Source organism: Onychostoma macrolepis, chromosome 07 (assembly GCF_012432095.1).
Source record: "Onychostoma macrolepis isolate SWU-2019 chromosome 07, ASM1243209v1, whole genome shotgun sequence".
Taxonomy (NCBI): domain Eukaryota; kingdom Metazoa; phylum Chordata; class Actinopteri; order Cypriniformes; family Cyprinidae; genus Onychostoma; species Onychostoma macrolepis.
Window position 1 is genome coordinate 45711171 of NC_081161.1, and position 22023 is coordinate 45733193.

Below are 22023 nucleotides of genomic sequence, written 5' to 3' on the forward strand. Positions count from 1 at the left end.
ACGAATGTCTGCTAAATCTCCAATTTGTGGGGAGCATAAAACTAATAGGTTACAGAATGAAATATGCAAACACTGGTCATGAAGAATGATATTAATTCAGTTTGGTAGTTAACCTTTTACTAAAATCATGCTAAAAACATTCATAAGAGCAACAAAGTTATTAACATCCATATAGCAACACTTTTTTTTTTACAGCTATTACAGTAATAAGCATTGTTGCATGAATAATAAATAATAAAGTAATCAACAATTGTGATTAAAGATAATGTCTGATTTATTAATGCCCATCCCCCCAAAACAGAGAGTGTAATGAGTTACATTTTAGGTGTTGTTAGGTTTTAGGTGTTACCCAACATCTCCCCATGCGATGGCATGGCACCATGATGGATTTATTGTGAAGATGAAAGCCCATAAGAGTGTGGTAAGTTAACTTTAATTTTCAACTTTTTTATACATTTTATTCTGATGATGTTTGCAAGATATAAAGCTACATTCATTTTTATAAGAATATGTGAGCAAACGCTCAGTTTCTGAGTCAAGCTGTACTAACTGGCCTTTTCCTCCCGCAGCGCGGCTGTCAGACCAGGGGAAGATTCGTCGTGAAGTCCTGAGAGTATGTTAAATTGGTAGGTATACGTTAAAATACATGTGTACAGTTTTCTTCATCATCATGTACATATTATTGTAATTTTACTTGCTCACTTTCCCAGTAAACTAGTATTTTCCTCCCGCAGCAGCACTAGCAGACCAAAGACTCGTGAAGATCAGTGACTCGTGAAGTCATACGATTACGTTAAATAGGTACAGGTGAACTTTTGTTTTATCAATTAAGCCGTGCTAACTAGCATTTCCCTCTAGTCTGGACTACCGTGAGGCAGGTGGAAAGAGTCGTCGCCATGAAGAAGAGCATTTTAAATGTTTTGAGATGATATGTGTTCTCTCATTATTATTGTGTAGTCTTACTAATTAAGTACATTAACTCTTCAAACTTTTATTTTTATATTTTAAACCATTTATTTTCCACTGGCACAATGTGTTTTCTGTGATTTTACTTGTAGGCTATATGTATGTTCACTGAAATATGGTTAATACGCTGTTAATTCTGTGTTATTGAAGTTCAGCTGTGAAAAATAAAAGATGAATCATGAATAAAGCTGTTGTGTGAAGCAATGACTTGTTTTGTTGAATATAAACTAACAAAATATAATTAAAATATCGTTATCAATTACTTATTTAAAAATAACTTTTAAAATATCTTTATCAATTACTTATTTAAAAATAACAATTTCACTCTGAAACAACTGATAGGGATTTTGTTGAAGCTTTCTTTTAGGCCTATGTTCTGTCAAAAAAGCTGTTCTTTTTTGTTCTTTGTCACAAGTCACTGTCAAAATGCCCAACTCCTGCATGTTATTCAAGGAACAACAACCATCTCATCAAAGCATAAATGCAATGAATAATAATAATAATAATAATAATAAATGGATAGATAAATATCATCACACTAAACAACAACAAATATGTGCCATCCAGTAACAAGCCCAAATATGCATCTGTATTCTGGAAATAAGGCCCTGCCCCCCAAAAACCTGAAGTTCAAAGTCGCAACTGTGGGTGGACATAAAGAGGAGAAAGATATACAAGAGAAAGAAGGAGGAAGTCTTTTATGTATGTTACAGGTGCTTTGAAACTAAAGTGGGTAGGTTCTGTGCATGTTAAATGCTATTTAGTTTTCATCACGCTGTAAAGCAAGAAGTTCTCCTGCTTTGGTACGTGGATGTAAAGTTTGAGCTTTATCTATTTCATTGCATCTTTCATTTGTAAGCATCCTTCATCAGGACTACAACAAGGTTAGTGTATGCATTGGTGTTACTGTAACGGTGAGAATTTGTGTGAATTTGTGTTTACAAAAAAGTTGTACCCTTATTTCTAAAATGTCAAAAACGAAATCGAGACTACTCCCGGAGGTGGGTGGGTAAATACATAAATAAATAAATACTGTTTTAAATTAGGCTTTGTTTGGAATAACTAACAAAATAAAAAAAAAAAAAAAAAAACGTAATATTTGTCTAAGTGATCACTATTTTTTTTTTTTTTGTTTGTTTGTTTTTATCATTAATTAAAAATAAGTAAATACATTTATTTATTCATTATTTAAGATTAAATTCAATAGACGGGATGTGTGATGCCACAGGGTGTATGCACTCCGATGCTTTTATTTAGCTCAATGTTTTCAATTTTAACATTTTATATTAATATAATATATAAATGTAATATATAATTGTCACGCCCAAGGACTGTTTGTGTGTGTTTTCTGTCTCTACGTGCTCCCTTTGACTTAGTTTATCCTCGTGTTTGCCCATATTTGGTTATGTTCCTGTCCTTATTGTTTCATTATTAGTTCATTTGTGTCCAGCTGTGTTTGTTTATATCTAGTTTAGTTTGAGTATTTTAGCCCTGTGTTTTCCTGTGTCTAGCGTCCGGTAATATATGTTGATGTTGTGTTTTTTTTGTGTCTATGCTTGCCTTGCATTTCCCCGTTTTTGAAGGATTAAAGACTGTTTACTTTTAGTTTTGCCCTCATCTCCTTGTTCTTTGTTTTGCCACAGAAGGCAACCATGACAATAATATAGCCAATATAAATATATGGAAGTTTGATCCGTTTGGAGTAAAGCATAATTCATATAATCAGAAAGCTTTATTTTGGTGTTCCTTGTTCCTTGTTCCTGCTCCTGTTTTTTTTCCGTGTTCCTGTCTCACAGATATGACTCACACATTTCCGCAGATATTTGATTGGCCTGCTGGTGCGGTACGTTTACGCCAGTATAAATCTGATACCCGATGTTCCTGTTGGGACAGAATTAGTGAAAAATATGGATTTCGAAAGGCAATGATCTAAAAACAACCGAGGAAGTGCTTTTCCATAACAAGCATGGCAATTAGTGTTGGGCCAGTGTTCCTTATAGGGGAGATGATGAGATGTTTTCATATTTAACACATCAATAACCACATTCACATGTAAATATGGGAATTTGCACATATTCCAATTATGTAGACTTAGAAATTTGCTTTTAGAAATCCATGTAAGACATGTACTTTTCAGTAAAAGTGTTCTAAAATCACTAAAAATTGTCTACAATAAATGATGAGGTTTTATTATTATTATTATTAATGTAATTTCCCTTTCACACCACCAAGGTATGTAGCAAAACATGGTCAGGTCACACCACCAGAGTATATTGTATTGTTTGTTGTTTGATTGACAGATTATGTCAGACATGCTGTCACGTAATGCACTGATACTGACTAGTATTTTACTACTGTTTTGGCAAATCTTTCTCTAAGAAGCTAGGTCTAAAATAACATTTCACACTTGTCTTGCACACACACACACTCATGTTTGTTTTAGTGGTTTACGGGGACTCTCCATAGGCATAATGGTTTTTATACTGTACAAACTCTATGTGCTATTGCCCTACACCAACCCTACACCTAAACCTGCCCCTTACAGGAGACTGTCTGCATTTTTAGATCAAAAGAAAAACACCATTTAGTATGTTTTTTAAGCCTTTTGTTTTACAGGGACATAGGCAGTGTCCTCATAAACCACCTTCAAATTGTAATACCTCTGTCATACCCATGTTATTATACAAATTTTGTCCCCGTAAACCACAAAAACCAGTACACACACACACACATTAAATAGATTTCCAGTTATCTCTCAGCTCATCGAAAAATCAAGCATATTAGACAATTTAAAGAACACTCTTTAGTAGTTTAAAGCAATTCATATCTATAATAATAAAATTTACGTTCACTTAAGACATAACTGGCTGTGTTAATTGAAAACTCACCAAGATGGACATTTTGAAAAATACAAAGCACAAAGTAGCCTATATTTGTCCGTGTTTCACTCCGTCTTGAATTGTACACATGGAAAAAGCTTGGGAAACTGCAGCTCGGTGCACTTTTAACTCGTTTTTTTAGTATCGAGCAAGAATGGCATGAAGACTGTATATGACGTTACATGATTTGACTGATTTGGATGTTACGTAGAAAGGGTGACAGTGCACAGAAAGGAACATTCATGTTTTCACAACCGCTGACCAAAAACAAAACTAAAATTAAGAATATAGCTGCAAGCAGTGATCACCAGGGTTCAAGCATTTTAAGGCCTAAGGTGGTATGCTTTTAGGGTCTAGGCCAACCTGGATGTACAGGTGCATCTCAATGAATTAGAATGTCGTGAAAAAGTGAAACTTTCATATATTTTAGATTCATTGCATGTAAAGTAAAACATTACATACTTTTTTTTTTTAAATTTTGATTATTAGAGCTTACAGCTCATGAAAGTCAAAAATCAGTATCTCAAAATATTAAAATATTTACATTTGAGTTTCAATAAATGACCATCCCTACAGTATAAATTCTGGGTATCTCTTGTTCTTTGAAACCACAATAATGGAGAAGACTGCTGACTTGGCAATGATCCAGAAGACAAACATTGACGCCCTCCACAAAGAGGGTAAGTCACAGAGGGTCATTACTGAAAGGTGTGGCTGTTTACAGAGTGCTGTATCAAAGCATATTAAATGCAAAGTTGACTGGAAGGAAGAATTTGGGTAGGAAAAGGTGCACAAGCAACAGGGATGACCGCAAGCTTGAGAATACTGTCAAGCAAAGCTGATTCAAACACTTGGGAGAGCTTCACAAGGAGTGAACTGAAGCTGCAGTCAGTGCATCAAGAGTAACCACACTCAGACATCTTTAGGAAAAGGGCTACCAAGCCACTTCTGAACCAGAGACAACATCAGAAGCGTCTTACCTGGGCTGTGGAGAAAAAGAACTGACTGTTGCTCAGTGGTCCAAAGTCCTCTTTTCAGATGAAAGTAAATTTTGCATTTCATTAGGAAATCAAGGTCCCAGAGTCTGGAGGAAGAGTGGAGAGGCACAGAATCCATGTTGCTTGAAGTCCAGTGTGAAGTTTCCACAGTCTGTGATGATTTGGGCTGCTATGTCATCTGCTGGTGTTGGTCCATTGTGTTTTCTGAAGTCCACAGTCAACGCAGCCATCTACCAGGAAATTCTAGAGCACTTCATGCTACCTTCTGCTGACAAATTTATGGAGATGCTGATTTCATTTTCCAACAGGATTTGGCACCTGCCCACACTGCCAAAGGTACCAAAAGCTGGTTCAGTGACCATGGTGTTGGTGTGCTTGATTGGCCAGCAAACTCGCCTGACCTGAACCCCATAGAGAATCTATGGGGTATTGTCAAGAGGAAGATGAGAGACACCAGACCCAACAATGCAGATGAGCTGAATGCCACTGTCAAAGAAACCTGGGCTTCCATACCACCTCAGCAGTGCCACAAACTGATCACCTCCATGCCACGCCGGATTGAGGCAGTAATTAAAGCAAAAGGAGCCCCTACCAAGTATTGAGTACATATACAGTAAATTAACATACTTTCCAGAAGGCCAACAATTCACTAAAAATGTTTATTTTATTGGTCTTATGAAGTATTCTAATTAGTTGAGATTTGTTAAAAGAACCAACGACTTAAACTACTTCAGTCTGTGTGCATTGAATTTATTTAATACACAAGTTTCACAATTTGAGTTAAATTACTGAAATAAATGAACTTTTCCAAGACATTCTAATTTATTGAGATGCACCTGTATAGCTGACAGTGAAACACATCGAAAATGGACAATAGTCTCACAAAAACACACACACACACACACACACAGAGAGAGACACTCATACAAGGACATACATACACACATATTTTATTGCTGATATAGATCTTTGAAATAAATGACAGGTGACAATAGTTTTTGCAAGTCTTCTCTTTTTAAGAGTTTATATTTCTCTGTGATCATAATATGGCAAAATCATAAAAACTGACATAACAAAATGGTAAACTTGAATTAAATGTGATGTTAAATGCTATAACAGTGATGTTATAGTATCTCCATGAGAAGAGCTATGAACAGTTCTGTTTGAGAGTTTAATAAGCCCATTAGTGGTCTTCCGCTGCCATCTAGTGGTTATAAATAACAATTTCTCATACAACACTGTGTTTTTAACCTTTATAACTATTATAGTGGTATATCACTATGTAAAGAACATATTATAAGATGACCGTTTTATAGTTGTCCAAATGCAAATGATCAACATATTTTTTTTTTTTTTTTTTTTGATAAATATCGACCTAGAGAGTCTAGAGAATAGTACTGCACTGATTTTTATTGATTTTCAGTTAAAACCTGAGGGCTAGTTCACAAAAGCAGTTTTTTAAAAATAATCTCAAATACTTAAATAACAGTTTGATTGACAGCAGTGATCCTAGAGGCAAAGTTGTTCAGAATGAGAAGATCTATTTTATGATATGAAGATATAGTGTATAAGTGAATATTATGAACATGTTATTGCAATTTGAGGCCATTTACTATGGAAAAAGTGTTTTTGGAGGCCTTTTTACTGTTATAGCAACACCTATAATCCAATCTCCATGAAACTTTGCATAGTTGTTAAGAGTCATGTGACACATGTTTTCACCAAGTTTAGTAAAGTTTCGAGTTTTCCGTTAGGTTTTATAGGCTTTTGGGTATGTGTGGCCACGCCCACTTTTAAAATGAGCCTGTTATAGCTAACCAAAGGACAAAATTCAACATTTCTTCGATAATTATTGATCTAGAGCAGGGGTGTGCAAACTCGGCCCTTCCAGGCCACTTTCCTTCAGAGTTTAGCTCCAACCCTAATCAAACACACCTGAACCAGCTAATCATTGTCTTCAAGACTACTAGAAGGATACAGGCAGGTGAGTTTTATCAGGGCTGGATCAAATCTCTGCAGGAAAGTGGCCTGGAAGGGCCAAGTTTGCCCATCACTGATCTAGAGAGTCCAGAGATTATTACTGCAGTAGTTTGATCGAAATTGAGCAAAAACCAGAGACTAGTTCGCAAAAGTAGGTTTTTAACATATTTCTGAATAATTAATAAACGATTTGATTTACAACATTAGTCCTAGAGGCAAAGTTGTTCAGAATGATGAGATCTATCATATGACATGAAGATCATGTGTTTTTATGAATATATGAACATGGTCATTTTCAATAGAAATATTGTGTTTTGAGGCCTTTTTAACTGTTATAGCGTCACCTATGGTCCAATCTCCATGAAACGTTGCATGATTGTTAAGAGTCATGTGACACATGTTTTCAACAAGTTTCGAGTTTTCGTTTAGGTTTTATAGGCTTTTGGGTATGTGTGGCCACGCCCACTTTTTAAATGAGCCAGTTATAGCTAACCAAAGGACAAAATTCAACATTTTTTTCCATAATTATTGATCTAGAGAGTCCAGAGATTATTACTGCAGTGGTTTCAAGATCGAGCAAAAAACCAGAGACTAGTTCGCAAAAGTAGGTTTTTAACATATTTCTGTATAATTAATGAATGATTTGATTGACAGCAGTAGTTCTGAGGCAAAGTTGTTCAGACTGAGGAGATCTATCAAATGATATACATATTGTGTGGATTTGTGAAAGGCCACGTGATTACAGAGCCAAAAAAGCTCATTAGCGCCAACTAGTGGCAGATTTCTTTCAAAATTCTTACAGACCTTTAGGGCCATGAGTTGAACATGCCCACCGAGTTTCGTTCCGATTTACCTCTGTTAACCTTGTTTAATAGGTGTTTAAATTTCATTGGCCAATCACGGCCATGTTTTTTGAGATACGCAAATGACCTCATATACACTTGTGCCCCTTTGGACCAAGATGCTGCATACCAATTTTCAAGTCGATCAAACGCTTCAAATAACATTTGGCTAACGTTAGCATAGACGTTAATTGACATACTGTTTCACGCGAAAATCAATATTTCAACTTTTTTTTTATAATTATTGATATTCAGTGTCCAGAGAATATTTATGCAGTAGTTTGGTTCTGATCAGGTGAAAAAACCTAGGACTAGTTCGCAAAAGTAGGTCTCCGATATAAAAAAAAAAAAAAAACTTGGGTTTTAGAGAAAATCTGGCTCATACACTTTTTCGCCCTAATCGTATAGGAAGGATCAGCTCTGTAAGGAGGACAAAAACAGCCTTCAAGTTCCATCTTTAGTGTTGGCAATTCAATAATAACATATCACAGAATTAAGGAGATATTACATTATTCAACTGCTTTATATGTTGCACATTAAAGGGGCTTCATCAATAATATTTAAACTGTAAATATGATGGATACTTCATTAAGATTTTTTTTTTCTTTCTTTTTTCTGAAGATGGCTCAGAATCGCAGACTCTCCAGTGCCAGTCATGACAGCAGTGCATCAGATCACAGCAGTGATACTAGTGTGATCAGTGAGTATTCATTTCATATTGAATTCGAGCAACATTTGTTTTATGTCAGCAGCATACACTGAAAACTGAATTTTAGAAATCACAATCTGATGACAATAGCCCCTTTCACACTTACAGACTTTACTGGAAAATTACCGGTAAAATTGAAATTGAAATTCAAAGTGGTCAATCATAACATTCTGACACAGATGACGCATTTACTCCACATTGTGTAGTTCGTTTTGAACAGCGCCGATCCCAGACTTCTGGGGGTCCTACGCAAAACTGTGTTGCCAGAGAAGTTCGGCGGAGGGATTCACTCGAGAAACAGTATCTGTACTACGTTCACATTACATGGTTTGACTGATTTATACGTAGAGAGGGTGACAGCGCACCGGATTAAAAGAAATGATCATTCATGTTTTCATAACCGCTGGCCAAACTCAAAAACGAAACTAAAATTAAAACACGTTTGAGAGCAAGGGGGCCCCCTGGTGTTTCGGGGGCCCTACGCAGCTTGCATATTCTGCGTATAGGGAGGATCGGCTCTGATTTTGAAGTAGTCTAATATGATGTCTCTGGGCCAAAAGAAGCTGCATGAAAGTGAATGTGTGAAAGGGGCTAATGGTAGATGAGAGTAGGCTGCAGTCAGGGGAGGACATATCATTGCACTTTTTACTTTTAACTTTGCATAAATACTTACAACTTGCCGGTAAAGAATTATATATATAATTCTTTATGAATATATACATTATTAACACATAGCATTCTAAAAGGGGACTTTTAAAAGGCGGAAACGACTGCATGGAATAAAGTCACATATGAAAACCTACTGGTTTCTGCCTCATTAGACATAATTCATCGTGGTAGCTACACATTTATGTTGTAAGACAGTATCTTAATTGCAGACCCCTCATCAAACTGGGTGTTATTGTTGTTTGGCCTAACACATTATGATAGCCATAGAAACCAATGCAGATATTCCAGAAAATGAAAAATTACCACAGGACAAACATAATGGATCTGAGCAGTTATTACAATGTGGAATGTCAATCATCTAGATCAGATTCCAATTAGATACAAAAATAATTACATTTAGAGTGACAGTCTGAACGTTCCTTCCTGATCTCGAATAAGATGTATACATTTTAAGACTTTAATGATACGTTAACACTTAACAATGCGTGTGCACAAATATGCAATAATTCATTCTTAACTAATGCACAGATAATCATGAGTTAATGCATGACTCACAATGCAACTGATAAAGAGTCTGTCTGATTAATAGATTAAGTAATATATGAATTGCTATTAATTAAATGTGTCATCATGTATTAATTCCTTAACAATATAGTATTAACTAATAGAGAAAATAATGTGTTAATTACCACAGCGGGTCAAAGATATGCATTTCAACTTCCAGTTGCCTACTTTAATTAATCATTAGCTAGTGATTTGCAAAGATATCATTATATTATGACTTCACTTGTTGAGGTACATGACTATTAACTAAAAATGACATTTTGGTTTTGACATACACACTTAGCCATGGATTTCGATTTCAAGCCATATATAACTAGAATTCCACTGTACCAGATGAACAGGCATCCAGTGCCTTGTTGTTTATGGCACAGGAATATATCGGGCTGAAGCTTGAGTTCTAGAATTCAAAGGCAGGACACTGAGAACATGCAGCCTGGGACTGGTATTTCTGTCTATCACTGATTCTACATCTGACGAGAGCAGCGCGATGCGACACGACACAACCAAAGACAATAAAGCCAAAATAATCAGTGATATTGTCTACACTGAATTTTGGCACGACACTATGTGGTACAATAAATCTCTGACAGTAAATTGATGCTCATTTCTATTTCTGACTGATTCCAAGGGCTTGTGTTACTTCCAATACGAAGGACGAACGGATTTGGAATGGTCTATCATGTCCAGTAGTTCAGATTCTGGTGTGCTAATATTCATGTGCAGCTCAACTTACCCATCCTTAAAAATATTCTGACATTACGTTCACTGTGCAACTGTCCAAACAGTCCCACAGACCTGTCCCCCAGATAGCAAAACCATAATGGCATATTACTTAACAATGAGTTAATAGTCATGTGCCTCAACAAGTAAAGTCATAACAAAATGCTATCTTTGCAAATCATTAATGATTAATTAAAGCAGACAACTGAAAGTTGAAATGCATAGCATTGACCCATTGTGATAACTACTGTAACACGTTCATTTGGACTATACAGTAAGGTAATACTAAGGAATTAATACATGATGACACATTTAATTAATAGCAATTCATATATTACTTAATCTATTAATCAGACAGACTCTTTATCATTTGCTGATGTAGTAATCGTTAATGAATGGTTTAGAGTCATGTATTAACTCATTATTATCTGTGCATTAGTTAAGAATAAATCCATGTATATTAGTGCACCTGTATTGTAAAGTGTTACCATTGTCTCTTATTCGTCTAGGCCCCCCAAAAACACACAAATCAATCCCCACAAATAAATGAAATAAAATATTTTACAGACAATTAATATTTAATAGTATTTCATGCATATTGCATTCAATATATTATACTTTCAAGAGAATATTTGCAATTGTTTTGTAAAAGGTGTTTTTATGCTTGTTTAAAACGAGTTTTCATTGCATTTACACAATTTGACCAGCAGGTGTCACCATATGGGGTTTTGTATACAAACAAACAAACAAACAATTAAATAAATGCATTTGCGAAGCAATTGGTTCAGTTGATTCAAAGTTTCCAAAAGTTCTCTAGTGGTAAATATATCTTGTAGAAATGACTCTAAATCTTGATTATAGGAGTGTTAGATAAACATGGATACACCATGCAGAAAGAACTTGGACGAGGGGTTTCAGGAATAGTGTTTCTGGTCACAGACACGGATGGAGATCACTATGCAGTCAAACAGATGAATTCCAGAGATGTAAGTACAATTAAGCATTTACTAAATTAAGAATTTACTTAATCATTGACCATATTAATTACATCTTTTGTTTGCTATTAAAGTGTCATGAAACCAAAAACAATTAAAATACATTTAAAATAAAAAGAATAAAGGCAGTTACTTTTTGTTTACTCTTCTTTGAATTTTCGGTCTATTATTGTTTGCTGTGTAACACAATAATCCGTCGTCTCATTGCGTTCATGATCAGACGCTGTATCAGCGCCCTTATTTGCGCATATTTCATTTGAAGAAGACATCACATGTGCACGTAAACGGTGCTGGTTCATGTTTGGAGCACGAGAGAATATGAAATATGCTCACAAAAACTTGAAACAGTTTGCTCCAGTCCGGATATGAACTATGATCTGCGCAGCGAGTGTTGTTAAACTCATCGCGCCGTTCAGCAGAAACTGATAACATAGACGCTCTCTCCAGCCACAGCAGCCAATCACCACTCCAGATTAACGCATATGCGTCACTTTTCGTGATGTTGGTTCAACTTTGCTTTTAGAAGAACGAAATTGCTCCAAAAATAAAAATAAAAATAAAAAAAATAAATAATAATAATAATAATAATAGACATAATGAGTGCTATTGTTGTTTTCACTGATGTACAACATATTCATAAATGTTAACAGCTCAAAAAAAATGTGTTTTAGGGTTTCATGACACTTTAAAAAGCTATTAAAGTTACAATTTTTCAGTTGCTATTAAATGCAAGCTCATCTTTTGCTAAAAAAAAAAACAACCAAAAAAAAAAAACAACTACAATTGTTCCCGTCAGAGGAAGGAGCTGGACAAAGTCCAACAGGAAGTCAAGATCTTGAAGAGAATGAACTGCGGATATATTGTTTCTTATGTGGAATCATTTGAAGGTGTGTTTGTTTAAATATTAGAACAAAGGAAATATTTTTTTTCTTTATTACAAAGTTAAAATGTTTTATTTTTCTCCCAAAATTAAACAGAACATAAAATGAACACAAATGAACACATACTGTTTAGATATTAAATGAATGAATGAATGTTTGACTGGTCATTTTCTTATTTAGATGTTGAAGCCAAACTCTTTTATATTGTGATGGAGTATTGTGCAGGAGGAGATCTTTACAATACGATGAAAACACAGAAAGAGCACACTGGCTATTTTGAAGAAAAGCAGGTGAGTGTCTTATGTAGACACACATACTCTGCGCAAATCATTCATTTTAATTTTGGCATTGGTTATTTTGGAGCTGATCTTATTGCTAAATGCATTTGAAAGTAAAAGAAAGTGACGTAGCGTGTGGCGACCCATACTCGGAATTTGTGCTCTGCATTTCACCCATCCAAGTGCACACACACACAGCAGTGAGTAGTGAACAAACAAACACACAGACAAGTAGCAATGGGCAGCCATCTTTTATTTTTTGCTGCAGGGAGCAGTTGAGGTGCCTTGCTCAAGGGTCTCACCTCAGTCGTGGTTTCGAAGCGCTGGTCATTCACCCCACCCCACCTAATTTTGACTGCCAACTCTTTAAAATACATCAAAACAGCACAGAAACAGTATTCAGTTGAAGAAAAGATGAAAGTTATTCCCAGTACAATCATCTCCATTTAAATCATAAAGTTTGAAAAAAATAGATTTAAAATTATGTGCCACTGAGACAGCATGCTGTTGTTGCACTTAAAATATTAACGTTTAGAACAGTGCAAATACAAACACCATTATAAACTCATAGTTCAGCATCACAAACCATGATATGGGTTAAAATGAGAGCCCATTTCTCTCCAAAACGGTGCCAGTTTTAGCGTTTTGCAATAAAGAAATAAGAATAACTAAACTTGATAATTATGTTACAATTTTAATATAAATGCACATTGTTCTAGAAGGATGGCATCATGCCATACCTTTTACTCGAATAGTTATGCTGATAATACAGTTTGCAAGAAAAAATGCATTAAATAGCTAAGTATTTCTGGGGAAACTTTTTTTAAAAGAAAACACGCGCGCACGTCTCTTTGCTGAGCCGCGGCGGTCTCGGTGAATCAGCAGCATCCACAACTGAATGGAACAAAAAGTGTTTAACTTGAAAATTGTTTATACGCGAGTGCACTTGCTAAATGAAGGCGGATTGGATAAAATGAATAAAATAAAAAACGTTTATTAACGAGTTTCAGTTTTATTACATCACGCGCTGACACAGATGCAGTAGCCTAACGCCACGGGTCATCAATAAGGTGCAGATTGGTCCTGAACAGTGTTGGGAAGGTTACTTTGGAAATGTAATAGGTTACAGATTACAAGTTACCCGATTTAAAATGTAATAAGTAGTGTAACTTTTCAATTACTTTATTAAAGTAATGTAACTTATTACATTTGATTACTTTTCTAAAATTTTCAACTGTTAATCATTTTGAAACATTTAAAGCAGGCAGGGCTAACCTTACAGTAGTGCTCAACACACTTTCAAAATCTTTCATCACTTGAATTAAGATTATAATAAGTAAGAGATAATGTACATCTTTATTTTGCAATAACACCTGGCTGGATGTACATTATCCCGCTTATTACAGGCTGCTTGCCACAAAAGAAAGTAATTGGACACAAAACACTGATCTGAGTTGAAATATTTGAACGCAAAGCTTCCAAGAAGAAAGCAGTTGCTAGTAAGCGGCAAGTTCAAAGATGGATATTTAAGGGATATGGTACAGTCAAACCTTTTTAATTGCACAACATTCCACCACATAAATAATGAAGTACTAGTACTTACAGTACTGTCACGTTTCTCAGGAGCACGGAACGAGGAGACATGGAGATAATCAAATAACAGTCTTTAATGACTCAACAGGCAAGGAACAGGTGTAGACACACACAAAAGACATCTAAGAGCCGACCAAAGCCAAACTGAAAGGACTGGGGCTTTAAACTCAGGATAACGAGGGAACTAAGGAGACACAGCTGGAATCAAATTAACAATCCGACTGGGGAGAACAACAGAGGGGTGGGATGTGTGGGAACAATGGCGGAAGCTCAGGAGGAGGACGGACACCCGAGAGGGGGCCGACAGACAGAGACCAGGGAGGCGACGAAGGAGGGAGGAGCCATGGAGGAGAGATGGCCACCGACTCCAGGGGGCCGACCAATGGTGGCGGAGCAGGTGGTGGAGGAGCCCGAGGCGGAGACAGAGAGCCAACGAGCCAGGGGGATGCTGATGATCCGGGGGGCCAGGGTGGAGCCGAGGGCTCTGGCGACCGAGGCGGAGGCGGAGCTCCCGGAGATCCGCGGCAGAGCTGGAGCGACTGAGGACCAAGTTGGAGTTGGCGGGAGGAAGGAGCCCAACGGAGCCGGTGGGACGGAGCGACGAGGTGTAGCCGGTGGAGTGGAGTCCTACGGCAATGGCGGGTCGATGCCCGACCAAGGCGGAGCCGGGGGGATGAGGGAGCCCGGTGGAGATGATGGATAGACGGGTGACGGTGGAGGCAAAGGAGCTAGGAGCCGAGGTGGAGCCGCTGGGTCAACGGGCTGAGGCGGAGTCTGGGCCTTGGAGGCTGGAGGCGTAAGTGAGGGATACTCCAGTCCCGGTGACGCTGGAGGATGGCCGTCCCGTGGGGCTCGCACCGCATAGATGGTGGGCTGAGGGTGAGCGGAGGGGCTGCCAGACGACAGCGGTGGAGGAGGCAGGAGCGGGTGGGACGGTGGGCATTTGTGAGCCTCCGGGCTTCCAGGACTGAACTCAGGAACAGAAGCTGACACTGGGGGGGCGCTCTGGAGGACGCCTTCGGGGAGCTGGCACTGAAGGGCGCTCTGGAGGCGCGGAGCTGGCTGGGACCAGCGTAGGTGAAGGAGGGCTGGTTGGGACCAGCGGGGACAACGGAGAGAAGAGAGGGGGAAAGTCGACCTCCAGATCCGCTTCCCAATCGATCAGATCCCCTTCCACATCCAGCAGCCCCAGATGTATAATCAGCTCACCATCAGCCGCGGTGCAGGGGGCGGAGCTACACTCAGCGCACACACCGTCCACGGCTGGCTGCCTCGTGGTGGGCACTGTCAAGCTTGCATCAAAGAATGAGCAGAGTGCGTCGTCCGGGTAGCTGCTGGCGTTAGCTAAACACAGGAACAGTCTTTTGCGGTCCTCGAGAGATCTGTCCCCCTGCTCCAGCAGGAGGAGGAGGAGGAGGAATTCGGGCCAGATGAGGGGATCCATGGGGCACAACGGAAACAAAAAACACTGGGTAAAACACGGAAACAAAACGGAAGGGAAAACACAGAGGTTACTGCATTTCATTCGGTTCTTCTGTCACGTTTCTTAGGAACACGGAACGAGGAGACACAGAGATAATCACATAACAGTCTTTAATGACTCAACAGGCAAGGAACAGGTGTAGACACACACAAAAGACATCTAAGGACCGACCAAAGACAAACTGAAAAGACTGGGGCTTTAAACTCAGGATAACGAGGGAACTAAGGAGACACCCCTGCAATCAAATTAACAATCAGACTGGGGAGAAACTGGGTCACAGGGAACACATGGGGAGCAAAAACCACAACAAAACAGTCCAGGGGCGTGACAAGTACTAGTTTTTTAGTTATCTTTTAATCAATTACAGTGCACAAAACAAAATGGCAGCAGCTGAGTGAGTCCACGATACCGGGATGACAGAATTAAGAAATTGTACACATAATATTGAATTGAGTTTTAATATTTTATTAGCTCACCAAACGCAAAGCTTCCACCAAGAAAAACTGTTCCTTGTAAGCGTATAGCGCTGACTTCAGTTACCCCGATGAGGCTGCGTTATTAGCTATCACCACTTGTTATCGGGCAATAGCAGACCTTGGAACGCCACATAATCAAGCATTCCACAGAGCCCTGTAATAATTTAATTTAAAGTACAGCCACCACAAAATCAGACTTAACTCCTCTTATTTACTTTGACATCATTCTGAGATTAAATGCAGATTTAAAATCATTACAAGAAATAGTGTAAAAGCTATGATACTGGTTTTGAAATCAAATGTTTGCATAGCTATGACAGGAAACACTGGCATCTAACAATGCCTTGGAAAAAACAGATAACTTAAAAAAAAATATAGCATATGAATAATCCAAATAGGAAATAAAACAGTTATCAAATAAGCATGTGTCCTATGTGTCCTAAACTCCTGAAACACTGGTGTCTCATTTTAGAGCAGTGTAACGCCACACCAGCAGAGGGAGCCCTCGCCCGAGTACTGACTGGTACCACTCCCTCTGCTGCTTCTGTGATCACTTTCTGTTTGGCAGCTATTTAAGCATGGCCAGGCTAACAGACCTTGCGAAGTATTGCCAGTTTCACTGTCTTACTGAGCGTTTCCTTTGACTAGTATTGTTTGCTACGTGTATGACTTTTCGCCTGTTTCTCTGGATTTTTGCCTTTTGGATTGCCCTCTTGTTTGTTTGCCAGTTGGACTGTGTACTGTTATTTTGACTCCTTGCCTGTGACTACGACTCCGAATTCTGCCTCACGACTGGGATTGTTATGTGATTCCTAATTAAACTTCTGCATATGGATTCTGACACAGAATCAGCCTCTCCCTCATTACAAGCAGTCAATGCAATTTATTAAAGAAGTCAATTAAATATGTGTGTGTGTGTGTGTGTGTGTGTGTGTGTAAAAAAAAAAACCTTTGTCAGAGGTGTGAAGTAACGAATTACAAATACTCACGTTACAGTAATTAAGTAGTTTTTATCAGTAATTGTACTTTTTTTGAGTGGTTTAAAAATTGTGTAGGGGAGACCGGGGAGTGTTGTAACACAGGGTTAGTTGTAACACGGTCAGTTTGACAAGTCAGAAAAGGGCTGTGGTCATGTCATCAGTATCATGCACTCCATTCACATTTTTTATGTTACAGAAGAAGTGGCATGTGAATGTGAGCAACAGTGTAGATTTTATGACCAAAAAATGATTTTCAGGAAAGAAACCAATATTTTTCATTAAGATTATTTTTTGCCTAGCAATCATTGTGTTGTAGATACAACCTTTTGACTTGCATAACCTAAAGTAGCTGTTTCTCTAGTTTAATTTGATACTTTGCATTCATGCTAACTTAAACCCCACATGCTAAAACAGTTAGCTATGTTATGGCTGTTTGGGGTGGGGATAGTTGTAACAGTTCATTAAAAATGTTACAACCAACTCTTAATGATTACAATGAGTCCAGTTATCAGTAACACTTTACAATAAGGTTCATTAGTTAACATTAGTTAACAACATTAGTAAACATGAACTAAGAATGAACAATACTTCTACAGCATTTATTAATCTTAGTTAATGTTAATTTCAGCATTTACTAATGCATTATTAAAATCACAAGTTGTGTTTGTTAACATTAGTTAATGCACTGTCAGAGGTGGGTAGAGTACCCGAAAACTGTACTCAAGTAAAAGTAAAAGTACTTGAAGAAATATTTACTCAAGTAAAAGTAAAAGTAATAGTCTGAATAGTTACTTGAGTAAGAGTAAAAAAGTATCGGATAAAAAAACTACTCAAGTAGTTAGTTACTAGTTACTTTGGATATACTGAATACTGTATAGTCTATTTTTATTTAGATATATAGATATTTAGATACATTTTTTATACACACACACACACACTGCCGTTCAAAATACTTTTAATGTTTTTTTTTTTTTAATGTAATTTATTTCAGTGATGCAAATCAGAATTTTTATCAGCCTGATTTATTATCAATGCTGTTTTTTTTTTTTTAGCTTTCTATTCATAAAAGAATCCTGAACAAAATGTCACAGGTTCCAAAAAATATTAAGCAGCAAAACTGTTCCCTGTTGAAAAAAACAGTATATGCTGGTATGGTATGTTTTGAAGCATGGGATGCTGGTTTGAGCACCAGCTCAAGACCAGCACATGACCAGCACAAACCAGCATCCCAGCTTCATAACATACCATACCAGCATATGCTGTTTTTTTTGTTTGTTTTTTTTCAACAACACTGGTTATAAATCAATATATTTGAATGATTTCTGAAGGATCATATGACTCTGAAAACTGGAGTAACCGCTGATACAAATTCTGATTTGCATCACTGAGTTAAATTAAATTATATTTTAAAGTTTATTTATGTATTATAAATGTATATAACCTCTGACACGGAGAAGAGTGAAGACTCCTCACATGACCGCTACAGAACATCTGAACATTTACATTTACATTTAGTCATTTTGCAGACGCTTTTATCCAAAGCGACTTACAATTTGGGGAACACATGAAGCGATTCATCTTGAAGAGGCAATTCGACAAAGGAAGTGCTTGTAACACCAAGTCTCAGGCATTGTTTAAATAAGTACAAGCTAGCAAGGGAAGGAATAAGTAAGGAGAACATTTTTTTTTTTATTTATTTATTTTTTTATGTGTAGGTTGAAGTCAAGTAGTGTCGAAAGAGATGAGTTTTCAGCTGTTGCTTGAAGATTGACAGGGATCCAGTACTCCGAATATGGGTGGGAAGATCATTCCACCAGCCAGGAATGGTGAACGAGAATGTTCTGGAGAGTGATTTTGAGCCTCTTTGTGATGGTACCACGAGGCGTCGCTCACTAGCAGATCTCCGATTTCTGGAGGGGATGTAGATTCTTAATAGTGAGTGCATGTAGGCGGGTGCTGAGCCTGTGGTTGTTCTATGAGCAAGCATCAGTGTCTTGAACTTGATGCGAGCTGCGATTGGTAGCCAATGCAATGAGATAAAGAGAGGTGTAACATGGGCTCTTTTGGGTTCCTTGAAGACCAGTCGTGCCGCCGCATTCTGAATCATTTGTAGAGGTTTGACTGTGTTTGATGGAAGTCCAGCCAGAAGAGCATTGCAGTAGTCCAGCCTAGAAATGACAAGGGCCTGGACAAGAAGTTGTGCAGCATGCTCCGTCAGAAAGGGCCTGATCTTTCTGATGTTGTGTAGTGCAAACCTGCAAGATTGAGCAGTCTTTGCAATGTGGTCTTTGAAGGTCAGCTGGTCATCAAAGATTACACCAAGATTTCTGACCGAAGTTGATGGGGTAATTGTTGATGAACCTAACTGGATCGTGATGTCATGCTGTAGAGTTGGAGCGGCAGGAAAGACAAGAAGCTCAGTCTTTGCCAGGTTGAGCTGGAGGTGATGTTCTTTCATCCATGCCGAGATGTCTGCCAGGCAACCTGAGATCCTTGCAGCTACCGTTGGATCATCTGGTTGAAAAGAGAGATAGAGCTGTGTGTCATCAGCATAGCAGTGGTAGGAGAATCCATGTGCCTGTATGATGGGACCCAGTGATGTAGTGTATGTGGAGAAGAGGAGGGTCCAAGAACCGATCCCTGAGGAACCCCAGTGACCAGTGTATGTGCTTTGGATACCTCCTCCCAGGCCACCCTGAAAGACCTACCAGTGAGATAGGATTCAAACCAGCGAAGTGGAATTCCAGCGATGCCCAGTGATGAGAGAGTGGAGAGGAGTATCTGATGATTGACAGTGTCAAACGCGGCAGATAGATCCAGCAGAATGAGGACTGATGATTTGGAATGGGCTTTTGCAATTCGCAGGGCTTCAGTGACCGAGAGAAGTGCAGTCTCAGTTGAATGGCCACTCCTGAAACCTGACTGTTTAGCGTCCAGTTTGTTGTTCTGTGAAAGAAACAATGAGACCTGGTTGAAGACAACACGTTCAAGTGTTTTCGCTATGAATGGAAGGAGAGAGACAGGTCTATAGTTTTCTATAAGAGAAGTGTTTAATGTAGGTTTTTTGAGCAGTGGGGTTACCCGAGCCTGCTTGAACGCAGTGGGGAAGATGCCTGTGAGGAGGGATGTGTTGATGATGTGTGTGAGTGTCGGTAAGAGCGTGGGAGAGATTGCTTGCAGAAGGTGCGAGGGATTGGGTCAAGAGGACATGTTGTAGGATGGTTGGAGAGGAGAAGTTTGGATACTTCAGCCTCCGTCAGGGGACAGAAGGAGAAAATGGGAGGTTTAGCAGTGGAAGTGGTTGGTTGGGGGTCCTGTGTGCGTGGAGGTGAGAACTGATCACTGATCGATCTAGTTTTGTCTGTAAAAAAAGTAGCAAAGTCATCAGCTGTAATAGAAGTGGTGGGAGGTGGTGGAGGGGGACAGAGGAGAGAATTAAATGTTCTGAAGAGATTACGCATGTCTGGAGCGCTGTTGATCTTGTTGTGGAAATGTGAGGATTTGGCAGTGTGGACATCAGCAGAGAAAGATGAGAGCAGAGACTGATACCTACTCAGGTCCGACGGGTTGTTTGATTTGTGCCATTTTCTCTCTGCCGCTCTGAGTTTAGTCCGATGTTCACGAAGAACATCAGATAACCAGGGGTTAGAAGGGCAGTCCGTGCTGACCTAGAGGAGAGAGGACAAATGTCGTCTAGACAAGAAGTTAAGGTAGAGCATAAAGTTTCAGTAGCTGCGTTTACATCCAGAGATGAGAAATGGGTAGGTGAGGGAAGAGAGGAGGATACCACAGAGGAAAGATGGGAAGGAGAAAGGGAGCGCAGGTTTCGTCTAAAAGTAACCGGTAGGGGGGTTGGTGGCACACGGGTAGCAAAATGTAGTGTAAATGTAATGAAGAAATGGTCCGAGATATGTAGCGGTTGTACCAGAATGTTATCTGCAGTACAATTGCGTGTGTAAATTAAATCAAGTTGGTTGCCTGATTTGTGCGTGCTAGTAGTGGTAAGGCGATTGAGATCAAATGAAGCTAGTAGCGAGTGGAAGTCTGTAGCATAAGGCTTGTCTAGGTGAATGTTGAAATCACCAAAGACTAAGAGTGGAATGCCATCCTCCACAAAAGAGGACAACAACCCGTCCAGCTCCTCTAGGAAGGTGGCTAGAATTTGTCCAGGGGGACGGTAGATTACCACAATCTGGAGTTTTATCGAGCTGATACAGTAATGGCATGACATTCAAATGAGTTGTAATTGCAAAGGGTAGAGCGGGTTGAGTATTTCCAATTGTGTGAAACGAGCAGGCCAGTACCCCACCCGACCAACTTGACGCCAAGTATGAGAGAAAGAGAAATTAGTAGAGAGAGCAGCTGGGGTTGCTGAGTCTTCTGGACGAATCCAGGTCTCAGTCAAGCCCAAGATGCTGAGAGTGGATTTTAAAGAAAAGGCAGAAATGAAGTCAGCTTTGTTGACGGCTGACTGACAATTCCAGAGACCCACAGAGAAAGCCAGAGGTGTAGTGGAAGATGTAGAGATAGGGCGTAGGTTAGCAGTATTACGTTGCCGTCTGCGAGTGATGTTAGAGCGTGGCTGAGAGAGAACCGGAATGTTTTGGAGACACATGATAGAGGTAGAAGGAAAGAGGATAGGAGAGCAGAGTGAGGAAGGAAAAAGATACTTAAGTGTGTAGCTCGGTGTCGTTGCTCGGTTCAAGTCGCACAGGAAAAAGTTGCAGGTCTTTACACTCCTCGGTCTTCACACGAGGAGGCTGAACACGACGGCTGAACGCTTCCGCAGACGCTTCCACGTCAGCGCACACACCTCAAACAAATACACAGTCTAGAGTAAAAAAAAAAGCTGTGGTCGCTTTTAATTAGCACAACCACCAGCCAATCGCAGGGCAATGGCTCAAATCGAAACTAACACTTCGCACTTAAGTGCAGGAAAGGAGTTTAAGCTAAAGGGCAGTTATTATAATGATCAGTTAGTGCAATCAAAAATATAAACCACAACGAAAA

At 38.9% G+C, this 22023-nt stretch overlaps 1 protein-coding gene across 3 annotated transcripts in view; it reads left to right on the top strand.

Annotated features, from left to right (window-relative positions):
* Positions 1-1662: 1662 nt before the first annotated feature.
* The window catches only part of LOC131544660 (serine/threonine-protein kinase Nek11-like), a 53367-nt gene continuing 33006 nt past the window's right edge, over positions 1663-22023 (top strand). For 2 of the 3 annotated variants that reach the window (XM_058783036.1, XM_058783037.1), the window contains exons 1-4: positions 8139-8365; positions 11189-11313; positions 12119-12209; positions 12384-12493. In XM_058783036.1, the coding sequence (XP_058639019.1) occupies positions 8239-8365; positions 11189-11313; positions 12119-12209; positions 12384-12493 (453 nt within the window). In that variant the 5' untranslated portion in view covers positions 8139-8238. Of the gene's footprint in view, positions 1851-8138; positions 8366-11188; positions 11314-12118; positions 12210-12383; positions 12494-22023 lie in introns of those variants that run through there. The other variant, XM_058783039.1, reaches the window with a different exon arrangement.